Source organism: Dermacentor andersoni, chromosome 8, assembly GCF_023375885.2.
Source record: "Dermacentor andersoni chromosome 8, qqDerAnde1_hic_scaffold, whole genome shotgun sequence".
Classification (NCBI taxonomy): Eukaryota; Metazoa; Arthropoda; class Arachnida; order Ixodida; family Ixodidae; genus Dermacentor; species Dermacentor andersoni.
Window position 1 is genome coordinate 117,397,967 of NC_092821.1, and position 14,500 is coordinate 117,412,466.

The 14,500-nt window shown below is 46.4% G+C and overlaps 1 protein-coding gene across 11 annotated transcripts in view; it reads left to right on the top strand.

The window, feature by feature from the left end:
* LOC129384330 (uncharacterized) overlaps positions 1-14,500 on the top strand; it is a 463,248-nt gene that overhangs the window by 325,015 nt on the left and 123,733 nt on the right. For 5 of the 11 annotated variants that reach the window (XM_072289857.1, XM_055069655.2, XM_055069659.2 and 2 more), the window contains one exon: positions 457-514. The exons of the other annotated variants lie outside the window; for them this stretch is intronic. In XM_072289857.1, the coding sequence (XP_072145958.1) occupies positions 457-514 (58 nt within the window). The remainder of the gene's footprint in view (positions 1-456; positions 515-14,500) is intronic. 11 annotated transcript variants of the gene reach the window in all.

Sequence of the window (14,500 nt, forward strand, 5' to 3'; positions counted from 1 at the left end):
GAGGAGCTCAAAAGCCAAGAACTTGACAATTGTCTCCTGAGCGACTGAAAACGGGCTTTGCGCCAACGAATTTGTCTTGAGTGCATCTGGAAGGCATTCTGGGAGCGGGTGACATGGTATGGCTGAGAGCCTGTTCTGTGGGCACCTCTGTGTACTTGACATACCATCGCGTAGACTAAGGCCAAGTTGTTTTGCAATGCGCAGTCACCCGTGTAATCGTGCTCTTAAATTGCAGGAAATATTGCCCGGTAGTGGAGGGATGCTTGAAAATCAGATGGTTTCTTCATATTTACGGCATTGTTTGGGAGTAGTCTATTTGCTACGAAATGTATGTAAAAGTGAATCTGTCTGTAATGCCGCCCATCCACCACTTACGCACGTTTCGCCTCTACAAGCAACATTCCTGTTAAGTCAGTATACCAAAATCATACATGCTTGTAATTAACTTTTTTTCAGCTAAAGGTATCCGGTGGAGCTTCGTACCACAACGACTGCTGCTTACCTGGAGTCACAGGTTTGGATGAATGCACAAAGAGCCCGGAACGAGCATTTATATAGAGAAAGACAAACATTTCATCATTTGAAAAGACGTCTTTTGTTCACTTTATGAAAGTGAATGCGGTACAGATGCGGTGGAGGCTTCTAAAGAACGTTCGCGATCATTTTCACTGAATAATAAAACGATTCTGTGCCAAGGCTACGCGGGGTTCAGCAGTAGAAGGGAAAAAAAAATGCCGCGCCGATCAGCGGAGCCGGCGGGGCGTGTACCTGCTAGCGCCCAAAACGCGCGCGCCCAAAACCGAAACAGGAAGGTGTTAATCCCATTCGCTGGGTGCGCTACAGTCAGTTCGGCTGCTGGGCTCTATAGGAGTGTCCGCTCTTGTTGAATCTCTTTCTCTATGCTTTCTCTATGGTGGCCAGCACACCCAGACGGGAGAATGCCGACCGATATGCCCGCATCAAGCAAATAACGAATCTCAGGCAAGATCCACGAACTCTGCGAGTGCGAGACAGCCCCGCACTCCACGTGTGAGGGGGTCATACGTGGCAAACCGTTACAAGACGACCCAGCGACGGTGGATGGCAAGATTGGTAACCAGAACAACCCTCTTGTACTAGCAGCCAAGAGAATGGCTAAGACCGGGACCCTCACCCCGCCTTTGATGGGCACAGGGTACCGAATTTCGTCAGGTACAGAACGGTCCTGATGAGATGTTCCCTATATCGAAAGCAAGTGGACGCATGCCACGCCTGCAGAAGACTCGGACATCGCGCCGATGTCTGTCCAACAACGGGCGACGTCGTCTGTCGGGGATGCGGCCTGCCAAACCCCAATGAGCACCACCACCGCCACCATCATCAGCATCATCATCATCATCACCATCATCAGCCTGGTTACGCCCACTGCAGGGCAAAGACCTATCCCATACTTCTACCCCTACCCCGGTCGTGTACTAATTGTGGCCATGTTGTCCCTGCAAACTTCTTAATCTCATCCGCCCACCTCACTTTCTGCCGTCCCCTGCTACGCTTCCCTTCCCTTGGCATCGAGTTCATAACCCTTACTGACCATTGGTTATCTTCCCTCCTCATTACATGTCCTGCCCATGCCCATTTCTTTCTCTTGATTTCAACTAGGATGTCATTATCTCGCGTTTGTTGCCTCACCCTTCTGCTCTTTTCTTATCCCTTAACGTTACACCTATCATTCTTCTTTCCATAGCTCTTTGCGTCGTCCTCAATTTAAGTAGAACCCTCTTAGTAAGCCTCCAGGTTCCTGCCCCGTGTGTGGGTACTCGTAAGCCGCAGCTATTATATGCTTTTCTCTTGAGGGATAATGGCAACCTGCTGTTCATGATCTGAGAATGCCTGCCAAACGCGCCCCAGCCCATTCTTATTCTTCTGATTATTTCAGTCTCATGATCCGCATCCACAGTCACTACTTGTCCTAAGTAGATGTATTCCCTTACCACTTCCAGTGCCTCACTACATATTGTAAACTGCTGGTCTCTTCCCGAGACTGTAAAAAATTACTTTAGTTTTCTGCAGAATAATTTTGAGACCCACTCTTCTGCTTTGCCTCGCCAGGTCAGTGAGCATGCATTGCAATTGGTCCCCTGAGTTACTATGCAAGGCGAATCACAAGTTACTAAGGTATTCTCCATTAACTCTTATCCCCAATTCTTCCCAATCCATCTCTGAATACCTCCTGTAATCACGCTGTGAATAGCATTGGAGAGATCGTATCTCCCTGCCTGACGCCTTTCTTTATTGGGATTTTCTTGAGTTCTTTATGGAGGACAACGGTGGCTGTGGAGCCGCTATAGATATATTTCAGTATATTTACATACGGCTCGTCTACACCCTGATTCCGTAATGCCTCCATGACTGCTGAGGTTTCGACTGTATCAAACGCTTTCTCGTAATCAATGAAAGCTATATATAAGGGTTGGTTACATTCCACACATTTCTCTATCACCTGATTGATAGTGTGAATATGGTCTATTGTTGAGTAGCCTTTACGGAATCCAGCCTGGTCCTTTGGTTGGCAGAAGTCTAAGGTGTTCCTGATTCTATTTGCGATTACCTTAGTAAATACTTTGTAGGCAACTGACAGTAAGCTGGTCTCTAGTTTTTCAAGTCCTTGGCGTCTCCTTTCGTATGGATTAGCAATATGCTAGCGTTTTTCGAAGATTCCGGTACGCTCGAGGTCATGAGGCATTGCTTATTTAGGGTGGCCAGTTTTTCTAGAACAGTCTGCCCACCGTCCTTGAACAAATCTGTTGTTACCTGATCCTCCCCAGCTGCCTTCACCGTTTGCACCGCTCCCAAGACTTCTTCCGGCGTTACATGTGGGATTTCAAGTTCCTCTAGACTAATCTCTCTTCCGTTATCGTCGTGGGTGCCACTGGTACTGTATAAATCTCTATAGCACTCCTCAGCCACATGAACTATGTCATCCATATTAGTAATGATATTGCCGGCTTTGTCTCTTAACGCATACATCTGATTCTTGCCAATTCCTAGTTTCTTCTTCACTGCTTTTAGGCTTCCTCCGTTCCTGAGAGCATGTTCAATTCCATCCATATTATACTTCCTTATGTCAGCTGTCTTAAGCTTGTTGATTAACTTCGAATGTTCTGCCAGTTCTATTCTAGCTGTAGTGTTAGAGCCTTTCATAAATTTGCCTTTCTTGGTCTGATCTTTCGTCTCCTGGGATAGCTTACTGGTATCCTGTCTAACGGATTTACCACCGACTTCTATTGCACACTCCTTAATGATGCCCATAATATTGTCGTTCATTGTTTCAACACTAAGGTGCTCCTCCTGAGTTAAAGCCGAATACCGGTTCTGTAGCTTGACCTGGAATACCGCTATTTTCCCTCTTACCACTAACTCATTGATCGGCTTCTTATTTACCAGTTTCTGCCGTTCCCTCCTCAGGTGTAGGTTAATTCGAGTTCTTACCACCCTATGGTCACTGCAGCGCACTTTGCCGAGTACGTCCACATCTTGTATGATGCCAGGGTTAGCGTAGCGTATGAACTCTATTTCATGTGTAGTCTCGCCATTCGGGCTCCTCCACGTCCACTTTCGGCTATCCCGCTTGCGGCAGAAGGTATTCATTATCCGCAGATTATTCTGTTCTGCAAAGTCTACTAATAACTCTCCTCTGCTATTCCTAGTGCCTATGCCATATTCCCCCCCTGCCTTGTCTCCAGCCTGCTTCTTGCCTACCTTGGCATTGAGGTCGCCCATCAGTACAGTGTACTTTGTTTTGACTTTACGCATCGCCGATTCGACGTCTTCATAGAAGCTTTCGATTTCTTGGTCATCATGACTGGATATAGGGGCGTACACCTGCACGACCTTCAATTTGTACCTCTTATTTAGTTTCACAAGACCTGCCACCACCACCACCACCACCATCATCATCATCATCATCATCATCATCATCATCATCATCATCATCATCGCCATCATCATCATCATCACAATCAGTCTATTTCATGTCCACTGCAAGACGAAGGCCTCTTCCTGTGATCTCCACTTACCTCTGTCCAGCTCCAACCGATTCCGACTAGCACCCGCAAATTTCCTAATTTCGTCGCACCACCTAGTCTTCTGCCGCCTCTACTGACCTGCCCAGCGCATTACATGACCTGCCCAGCTCCATTTTTTTTCTCTTGATGTCAATACGCGTTTTCTCTCTTATCAAAACCGTTCTCTTTCTGTCTCATAACGTTATGCCTAGCAATCTTTGTTTCTTCGTTCTTAGCACGGTCCTTAACTTGGTCTCAAGCTTCTTTGTCAGCCTCCAAGTCTCTGCCCCATATGTCAGCTCGGGTAAAATACACTGATTGTACACATTCTTTTTCAATGATAATGGTAAGCTTCCAGTCAGGAGCTGTCATTGTCTACCGTATGCGACCCAACCCATTTTATTCTTCTGTGAATTTCCTTCTCATGATCAGGCTTCCCTGTGTTTAATTGACCTAGGCAAACGTACTCCTTCAGACTCTAGAGGCCGACTGGCGATCCTGAGCTCTTGTTCGTTTGCCCGGCTATTTATCATTATCTTTGTCTGCTGCATATCAATCTCCAATCCCACTCTAACACTCTCTCTGTTAAGGCCTTCAATAATATGTTGTAACTGATCTGCATTGTCGCTGAATAGGCTTCGGCAAACTGAAGGTTGCTGAGATATTCGCCGTCGATCTTTACTCCTAAGCCTTCCCAGTTTAATAGCTTTAATACTTCTTCCAATCACGCAGCAGCAATGCGCCCCAAAATACAAGATCTGCGGCGGTCCGCACTTTACCACCGGTAAAAAAGTGCGCCGATTCAAGACGCTGTATATCGTTCGCCGGTGACCCTTGGAGCGTGCCAGGCAGCAAGATCAGCTCCATACGCTGTCGATCGCTCGATCCTCCGATCCGCAAGCCTCATCCAGCACCAGCCTTAGAGGCAGAAGACGCTCGCGTCTCTGCCTCTAAGATGTCGCGTTTCGCGTGTTCTTGAATGGAGAATTTGAAGTAGGCTCCGAGTTAAGCTTACTGTCAACGAACTTCTATATTCCCTATGTTGAAGTAAGACAGTGTAGCAAGAGAAAAATTCAGTCATATCCCATCCTACGATTACCGTCGACGGTAATGTGATCAACAATCAAGCAAAGTAGCGATGCACCGTATTCATCAATGCACATGTATTTGAAATCTGTAGTGGTCATTCTGGCAGTTTTGTTGCTTCGTCTATTTGCGCATACATTCTTATCCGGTATCTCTACACGTTTTTATAGCAATCGATAATGATCGGCCACGAGCATGACAGCATTGCGACGGCACTGCGACGATGACGCACTGAAGACGAGAGATTGGCGAAGAATTAATGACATCAAAGGAACGACATAGGAGGTATGAGGGCAATTTGAGTGCATTGAGATGACGACGCATACATGGAGGCCATGGTGCAACGACGACGGCCTTACGTCAGTTATGAGACGGCGAGTGCTTGATAAGAATGGCGTGACGACGACAGCATGCCAAGAGTTGGATGACGAAGTTGAAAAGGCCCATCCAAAAATCACGATGTCATGCCAACGGTATGAGGACAATTGGATGAACGCAAAGGTGTGAAGACTACTGTATGACGACGATGGCATGACAACAATCGGCTGACAAAGTTGGAGTGTGACAGTGAACAAATGACCAAGACGACGACGATGGTATGACAGCGAAAGCATGACGACCCTGGCATGACGATGACGACATGACGAGACTCGGATTACGAAGCCAGATTGGCGGCGACGCAATGACCACGAAGGCCATCACATCTACAACATACCACGTAGCCTGAGCTATTCGAAAACTTCGTCCACAGAATAGCCTTAACGCGCGATGACGACGGCATGGCGAAAGTGAGATGATGGAATTAGCGACCACAATGAAACGACAACGACTGTGTCTCGAAAATGGTATGACAGCGAATGCACGACAACTATTTGACCACGGTTGCACGGTGACTACGATAGAATGACGGGAACCACATGACGAAGCTAGACTAATAAAAGATGGCGACACCATGACGACAACTGCATCACGACCACGACGGCATACTACAGTGAAACCATGACGACTGTATAACGACGATGGCGTGACGACAACGTCATGAGGAACGTTCGATGACACAGCTGGAAGAACGAATTGCAACGACCACTGTAGCACTTCAGCCACGAACACACACCTGTGGTCCCCAACCTATTAAGCAACTTGGCTCGCTAGATGTGCCGAGGAGGCGTGATGATCACTGAATAACCAGTCAGGTGACGAAGCTTGATAGACGGCGACAGAATGACTACGACATCATCACGCCTGCGACCACATACCTGGTCGCCCAAGCTGTTAGACAACTTGGAGCTCAGGGTCGGCCGGCCGGACGGACGGACGGACGGATGGACGGACGGACAGACAGACGGGCGGACAGATGGGCGTACGGACGGACAGACGGACGGACGGGCAGCAGGCGGGCGGGCGGACGGACGGACGGACGGACGGACGGACGGACGGACGGACGGACAGACAGACAGACAGACAGACAGACAGACAGACAGACAGACAGACAGACAGACAGACAGACAGACAGACGGACGGACGGACGGACGGACGGACGGACGGACGGACGGACGGACGGACGGGCAGATTCAATACGCCTCAATAGGCAAAGAATGCTATTCACAATAATAGGGCCACAGTAATAGAAAAAAGTGCGCACAGCAGCATTTGCCACTGGTATTTGAAACAATGAGCGTATGAATTGTAGCAGGTGCTGATACACCTTCATCATCATCATCATCATCATCATCATCATCATTTATTGACCCTTAAAGGCCCCTGTTAGGGTATTACACAAGGGGGGAGCATACATAAGAAAAAGAGAGGCACAAACATTCATGAATGAAGTAAGAAACAATAACAATAACATTCATAAGGGATAAAGGCGTAATCAAATGAATGTCAAACACAAAAAGTAATAACCAATGCCCTAAAGAAAGTGAGATGTAGTAAAAATAAGTCAAATCCATTAAGCATCAATACTCAGAAAGTTCGTTAGTATGTTTCGAAACTTGGTAGGGTTACGTTCGATTGCTACGCGGTCCGGTAAACTATTGCATTCTGCAATAGCTACCGGCAAGAAAGAGCTGTTGAAGGATTTAGTAGAGCCGTGAGGACGTTGAATACTGAGGTTGTTTGAGAGACGGCGTGAAGTACAGTCGGGTGGCAAAAGAAGTGTGTCGCGTAAATGCGGGAAATTGTAATAGAGCTTTCGAAAGAGGCATAAGCGTGAGATCTTTCGACGATGGTCTAATGATTGGATGTGGAGGGATGATTTGATGTTTCTAACACTTAGCCGATAGTCGTACTGGGATGTAATAAACCGGGCTGCGCGATATTGGACGGCTTCCAGTGGCTCAACAAGGTACGCTTGATGGGGATTCCATATGGCCGACGCGAATTCCAGTTTAGTACGGATAAATGTTTCATACGCTAGTTGACGGATCACAGGGGATGATGGTGATAGTGATCGTCTTATGAATCCCAGGAATCGATTAGTGGCAGTAAGCAGATTTTGGATATGTTCTGACCATGTAAGCTTGCTAGTGAAGGTGATACCAAGGTACCTGTACGATTGAACCAGCTCAAGAGGAAGGGAATGCAAAGAGTAACAGTATGACATGAGAGAGTGTTTCCGCGATATGCGCATGAACTAAAATTTTTGATGTTTAGCTGCATGAGCCACTCTGTGCACCATTTTTCAATTGTAGTGAGGTCACGCTGTAAAAGCAATTGATCATTGTGTGAGTTTATACGGTGGTACAGCACGCAGTCATCGGCAAAGAGCCGGATGGATGACGAAATACCAGAGGGGAGATCATTAATGAAAATTAAAAACAAAAGGGGTCCAAGAACTGAACCTTGCGGTACTCCAGATAATACTTCGGTGACTGTAGAGGGACGGTGTCCAATCGCTGTAAACTGTGATCGGCCAATTAGGAAGCACCGGATCCAGCACGTGATTAAAGGATGGAGACACAAGCTGTTCACTTCGATCATTAGCGTTCGTGAGGTACATGGTCAAAGGCTTTCGAAAAGTCTAGATAAATTACGTCTGTTTGGAAGAGAGAATCAAGGTTTAAATGGAGGTCAGTATTGAATTCAAAGAGTTGAGTTTCACATGAGTGACCTGGTCGGAAGCCATGCTGGTTACAGAAAAGGAAAAAGTTAGCTTCAAGATGAGTTGCAACATGAGAATAGATTGTGTTCAAGAAGTTTGCGGGCAATAACAGGTGAGTGATATCGGGCGATAACTTGATGGATCAGTTTTGTCGTCACTTTTGAAAACCGGGACAACCTTGCTTAACTTCCAGTCGTTAGGAATGGTACTGGTACTTACGGACTGCATAAAGATGATTTGTAGAATTTGAATATAATGCCGCAAATGAGGTTCTTTATGCACTAAAGGTACCACTTAACTAAGTAATGACTGTTTTTATCACGACATTATAATGTACACAAAGGTTTTTCATGAACGAATGAAATAAACTTTTATTTATGAAACAGTTTTCTTGAGCGTTAGAGTTTGGGTCATCCTCTGTGTGAGGGCCCTTCATTTTAGGAATCCTATGGCCCCGATCGGCTCCCCTGCTCGGGCAAGTCGTCGTCGGTCATCCAGGTCCGAGGTGGAGATCTAGGCCTCATACGTCTAGGCGAAAAGGTTGATGTATTCGGTTTTACAGGCTTCATATCAGCGCCTTTTAATTGTACGTCTTGCACATCACAGATCAGGCAGTTGCAAGTGTGTAGCGTCAAGTGAATCCGATGCATTAGAATCTATGGATCCGCTCCCCCCGCCTCGTGAGAGCCCCGGCCCTCTGGCACTGCCGGGGAAGCGGAGACCCTACCTCCCACGTATAACGCCATCCTCCAACACTGTCGACTGGGACGCCGGGTGTACTGGCCACCTCACCCCAAGTTGAACAAAGTAGAAAGAACCCAATTTTGAGGACTGCCGAGCAGCACAATAAAATTATGGAATTTTACGTGCTAAAACCACTTTCTGATTATGAGGCTCACTGTAGTGGAGGACACCGGAAATTTCGACCACCTGAGGTTCTTTAATGTGCACCTAAATCTAAGCACACAGGTGTTTTCGCATTGCGCCCCCATCGAAATGCGGCCACCGTGGCCGAGATTCGTTGGCGCGACCTCGTGCTCAGCAGCCTAATACCATAGCCACTGAGCAACCACGGCGGGTGCAGCAGCACCAAAGACTTTGAGAGCAGCATTTTTTTACCTACATCGTATCATTTAGTCTAATCCGTCCGTCCGTCCGTCCGTCTGTCTGTCTGTCTGTCTGTCTGTCTGTCTGTCTGTCTGTCTGTCTGTCTGTCTGTCTGTCTGTCTGTCTGTCTGTCTGTCTGTCTGTCTGTCTGTCTGTCCGTCCGTCCGTCCGTCCGTCTGTCTGTCTGTCTGTCTATCTGCCTGTCTGTCTGTCTGTCTGTCTGTCTGTCTGTCTGTCTGTCTGTCTGTCTGTCTGTCTGTCTGTCTGTCTGTCTGTCTGTCTGTCTGTCTGTCTGTCTGTCTGTCTGTCTGTCTGTCTGTCTGTCTGTCTGCCTGCCTGTCTGTCTGTCTGTCTGTCTGTCTGTCTGTCTGTCTGTCTGTCTGTCTGTCTGTCTGTCTGTCTGTCTGTCTGTCTGTCTGTCTGTCTGTCTGTCTGTCTGTCTGTCTGTCTGTCTGTCTGTCTGTCTGTCTGTCTGTCAAGCATTTTACGCCGACCAAGTGACCGAATTTGTCTGCTGGCTTGTGCCATTCGGTATGTGCTCGGGGTCGTCATGCCGTTGTAGACACATTAGCGTCGTCGTTCCAGCTTTGTCATACGACTCTCGTCATGTCATCTTCTTCACACACTCATCGTAATCCAACTGCGGCCACGCCGTCATCGTGACGCTGTCGTAAAATTGTTATCACTTTAGAAACGTCAATCGATTGCCGTCATGCTATCGTCGTCATGCCGCCTTCTTCATTCCGTCGACGTAATTTGTTCATCGCCATTCCTTTGTAATCAAGCTGCCGTCATTCATTCGCGATTATGCCGCCTTTGTCATGCCGTCATCGTCCCCGTGTCGTCGCCATACATTCGTAGTCAGGCATTCATTGCCCTATCGTCGGTATGATGCCACCAAGGTTATTGCATCGCCATCATTCCAGCTTGGTTATCGGATTCTTGCCATGCCATTTTTCTCACGCAGACATTGTCTGGAGCCGTTCTTCATGCCATTTTCGTTATGTTATACTCGTGGTCCCATTGCCCTCATACCGCCATTGTCACGCTGTCGTCGCTAAACCGTCGTTCTCACTTTATAATCATCATCCAACTGTCGTCTTGTGTTTGTCGTCATACGTCTTCGCCATTCCACCGTCATCAATGCGTCGTTGTCATGTTGTCCTAGTCATGGCCGACTCAGGCTTGCGTCACGGCAAAGTAGGCCGATTTCGGAAAACGTGGATGTTGCATACAGCCAACGCAACGGTGATTTCATAGTTTCGGAGTAACTGCTTGATATTGCAGCTAAAGGGGCCTTCAGCATTTCGGTGTTGGGCTACATTGTTCAAATTCTAACCGCATTAACGTTGACAATCGTCGTAGGATGGTTTCTGCCAAGATTTTTCCTCAAAGATTCGAGGCAATTATTAAAACAGCTGCTCTTCACAATTTGATAAGGGGTAATTGTTCTTCACAGTGTTTACATTTGACTAAACATTTAGCACAAAACAACAGCAACAGAGCTAGGACGCCACTGAATGCAATCTCACTGACACCAAATCATAATGGCATCACACATAATTTATACATATCGAGCGTGCAGCCTATAGTCACAGGAAAAATTTAATGTCTTCACTGTTGTAGCTCGATATAGCTCAGAAATGCATACAAAAGCCGTCAAAAAGTTTTACCAAAAACTTGTCAACATGGCCGGTAAACCCAGAAACAATAAAAGCTACAATCACGTATTCATGTTTCCAAAATCAAGAAAGGGGTTGACAGATGTAATAGCAGACTGTGGTATAAAGTTTGTAAACAGGGATAAGGTGCCTCAAAAAGGCTGGCCAACGTTTCGATAGGAAGGCGTATCTTCGTCAAAGGTGGCCTCATAATCTTCGGCATGTTAGCTTTAAAGGGTTAGTATAGTGACTTCCCGTGTGGGTGTTGTCGATGGTGCTTGGGTATAAAGGGTATTACCTGAGAGGTAATGAGCGCTGTCGCCTGACGTCTGTGAGCGTCGTTCCCAAGACGAGGGGACAAGAGCGGGAGAGTGGGAAACGGGCAGAAAAGAAAAGAAAGAAAAGGAGAAAAATACCGGGGGGACACCACGAGTAAGTAAAAAAATAACAAAAGGAGAAAGAACAAAAAGAAAGAAAGAAGGGGGCATGGAAGCGCGTGGGGAAGCGAGAGGTTAGGAAGCATTCAGAGGTGTCACTGGCGGCATGTTTTTCTGGAATTAGAAGAGCCAGTCAGGCGGTCTGTGCGTAACACAAGAGACCAAAAAAAAAAAAAACATGAGATGAAAGAGTGATTTGAGTAGCATAACAGCAATGCGTCGAGTAATTTCGAAGTAGTTAAGATGGGGACAAGGAGTCTGCGGTGGGGTAACTGGAAGGCAGCGGCCTGGTGTTTCAAAAGACGTTAGCCCCAACAGCTCAACGTAGGTGTCGTTACGGCGCTATTCAGAAATGGCGATGCCCTGTGTGGCAAGGTGCCGAAAAAGCCATAATGACGTCTGGGACTTCGGAATATGTTGGTTAGTGTGTTTCAAAAAACATATAAAAACAGACAAAAAAATGAGGGAGGGGGAACTGAAACCGTAATAACAAATAGGAGGGTAACGTGCGCAGAAGCGGGCGGGGGCAAGTGTACATGGGAAAAGGAGGTCGTACAGTTGATATAAACGTAAAAACATAGAAAGTATATTAAATATAGTAGTAGGCAGGAAAATTTTTTTTTCGAAATGGAGGAATAGGTGAGGTTAAGAATTGAGGTTAGCTAGTGGCATAACGTGTTTTGTGCCTTGGTTGATATGAGAATTTCAGATTTAAGTTACCGCTTCTAAAGATTCAAAGTTGCCACGTGCCAAATTAATTCCCGTCGGGTGTAGGCAATTAAACTTGTGTATGAGGTATGATTCCTTATATTTCCTTTCGCGAGGTGAAAGGAAAATCGTTTGTAGCGTATATTGATTGATTGATTGATTGAAAACTTTATTGTTCCACCGAGCTGGGGTGCCCGCCTCTTAACCTACACGTAGGTAGGGGGGGAGGACGAAGCAGTCCCCGCGCGTTGAGGACGGTGAGTGTTCACGGCCTCAACGGCCAGGCGAATTGCTCGACGCTGGTCGTCTTCAGCCTCGCTCTGGAGCAAGGCCTCCCAGACTTCTCTACTGTTATTGTTTTCCTTGGCCCCTGGGGAGCCAGCACACTCCCATATTATATGGTCTAGCGTACCTTTTTGCTTACAAATTTTGCAGAGGGCGTCGTTATAGCGTTGTAGCGTTTTGTCAAATATGGGACCATGTTCATTAAATTCGCTGGCTACTGCTTTAGGTAAATTGTGTTTTGTGTCCGCGCGGTGAACGTTCAGTCTTGTGTGAATTTCTTGTCCAGTCTCACCTATGTATTGTTTGCTACAAGCGGTACATTCTAGACAGTAGACTACATTGCTTGATCTGCAGGTGAGAGCCGAAGCAAGTACCTTGTGTGCGTAATTCGACGCTGTTCGTTATACTGTAGTAGTAGATGGAACATGTTTGCATGTGGAGCTCCTGGGGCGGCCACAGGGACTGGTTCCCAACTTCCTCTTTGTCCTTAGTCTGGCATGCACCAGAATATCTTCAAAATTAGTGTCGCATCTGTAGGCTACTCGGGGGGTCTCGGCAAAAATCTTATTATGTTTCTTGTTGCTGGTGAGAATTGGGTAGTAGTTACTGAGGACGTTATTCACGTTTGGGAGTGCGTTTGAGAATTTAGTGGTAAGAAGAGGCGTTGTTGTTCTTGTGATACTGGGGTGGGGCTTGAGGACCTCGGCTCTATCAAGTTTGGTTGCAGTGGTGTAGAGTTTTTGAACGTCACCGTTTGGGTGGTTCCTGTTTGATAGTGTTTCTTTAAGGTGATCGAGTCTTTGTAGTCTCGGCTTTCAACGCGAATGCGACGTAGTCGTGTTGCCTGGGCTTTAAAACTGCCCCGTTTGCAATGTCTGGGATGGTGGCTCGTATATTCTAGGTAGTGTTGTTTGTCGAAAGGTGTCCTATGCAGCGTTGTCTTTAGCGCCCCATTGTCAATGTTTATTGCTGTGCCCAGAAAGTTTATGCGCTAAGTTGAGGATTCTGATGCGAATTTTATTGTGGGATGAAAAGTGTTTAGAAATGTTATATATTTATCTAGACTGTCTTGACCATGCCCCCATATTATGAATGTTTCGTCTATGTATCGTAGGTATGTGAGGGGCTTGTGAGTGCAGCGCGATAGGAAATCTGTTTCTAGGATCCCCTTAAATATGTTCGTGTAGGTTGGTGCAAAAGGCGTACCCATGCTTGTACCATGTATCTGTAGGTAGTAACTCACCTCAAATTCGATGTAGTTATGCGTTAGAACTAATTCAATGAGAGACAAGTAGACTTCAGTAGAGTGTTGTGCATTGTGTTTAGACAGCGTTTGTTTTATCGAAGATAAACCATCAGGGATTGGAATCTTGGTGTACACGGCCGTGACGTCAAGTGTTGCGAAAATTGTGTTGTGGGGTAGTGTGCTTTTAGTATTAATGTCCTCTATAATTCTGAGCAGGTGGGGCATATCTTGTACAAATGACGGAAGTGCTTTTGACAAGTCACAAAGGTACTACAGTGAACTCTCACTTGAGTGAACTTTAAGGGACCGAAGGAAATAGTTCACTTAACTGAAAGTTCACTAAACTGAATATTCACTAGACCTTAACATAAGGCATGGCATACAGAGTCAAAAGTTTGAAGTTCATTTCATGGAGCAAAAGACATGGCATCCATAGTGTTAGAAATCTGTGAAATGCAATTTGTACATATCAACAAGTACAAGGTTCATAACAGTTATAATGCTGCTTTTCTCACTTAGAAAAAATCTGTAATCATCTGCACTTGTACTTTTAAAGCACAGGAAGTAACAAAACTGTCAAAAGAGTCAATGCTTTTGTACACTTCTTCTGGCATAGCTTGCTGTTGAGACACACGCTCTCAACTCTCCAATGTACCCTGCAACCTCAGCTATAGTTATAGGGCTTGAAACTGGCTCGGCAGTTGCCTCTTCTTCGTCGCACTCTACTTCTTCTTCAGGACGAACACTGGAAACCATCTCCAGATCCGTCTGTCCAGAACAGGTAATCAGTGCACTGTCACACTGTGCATAGTCTTCAAACGAAG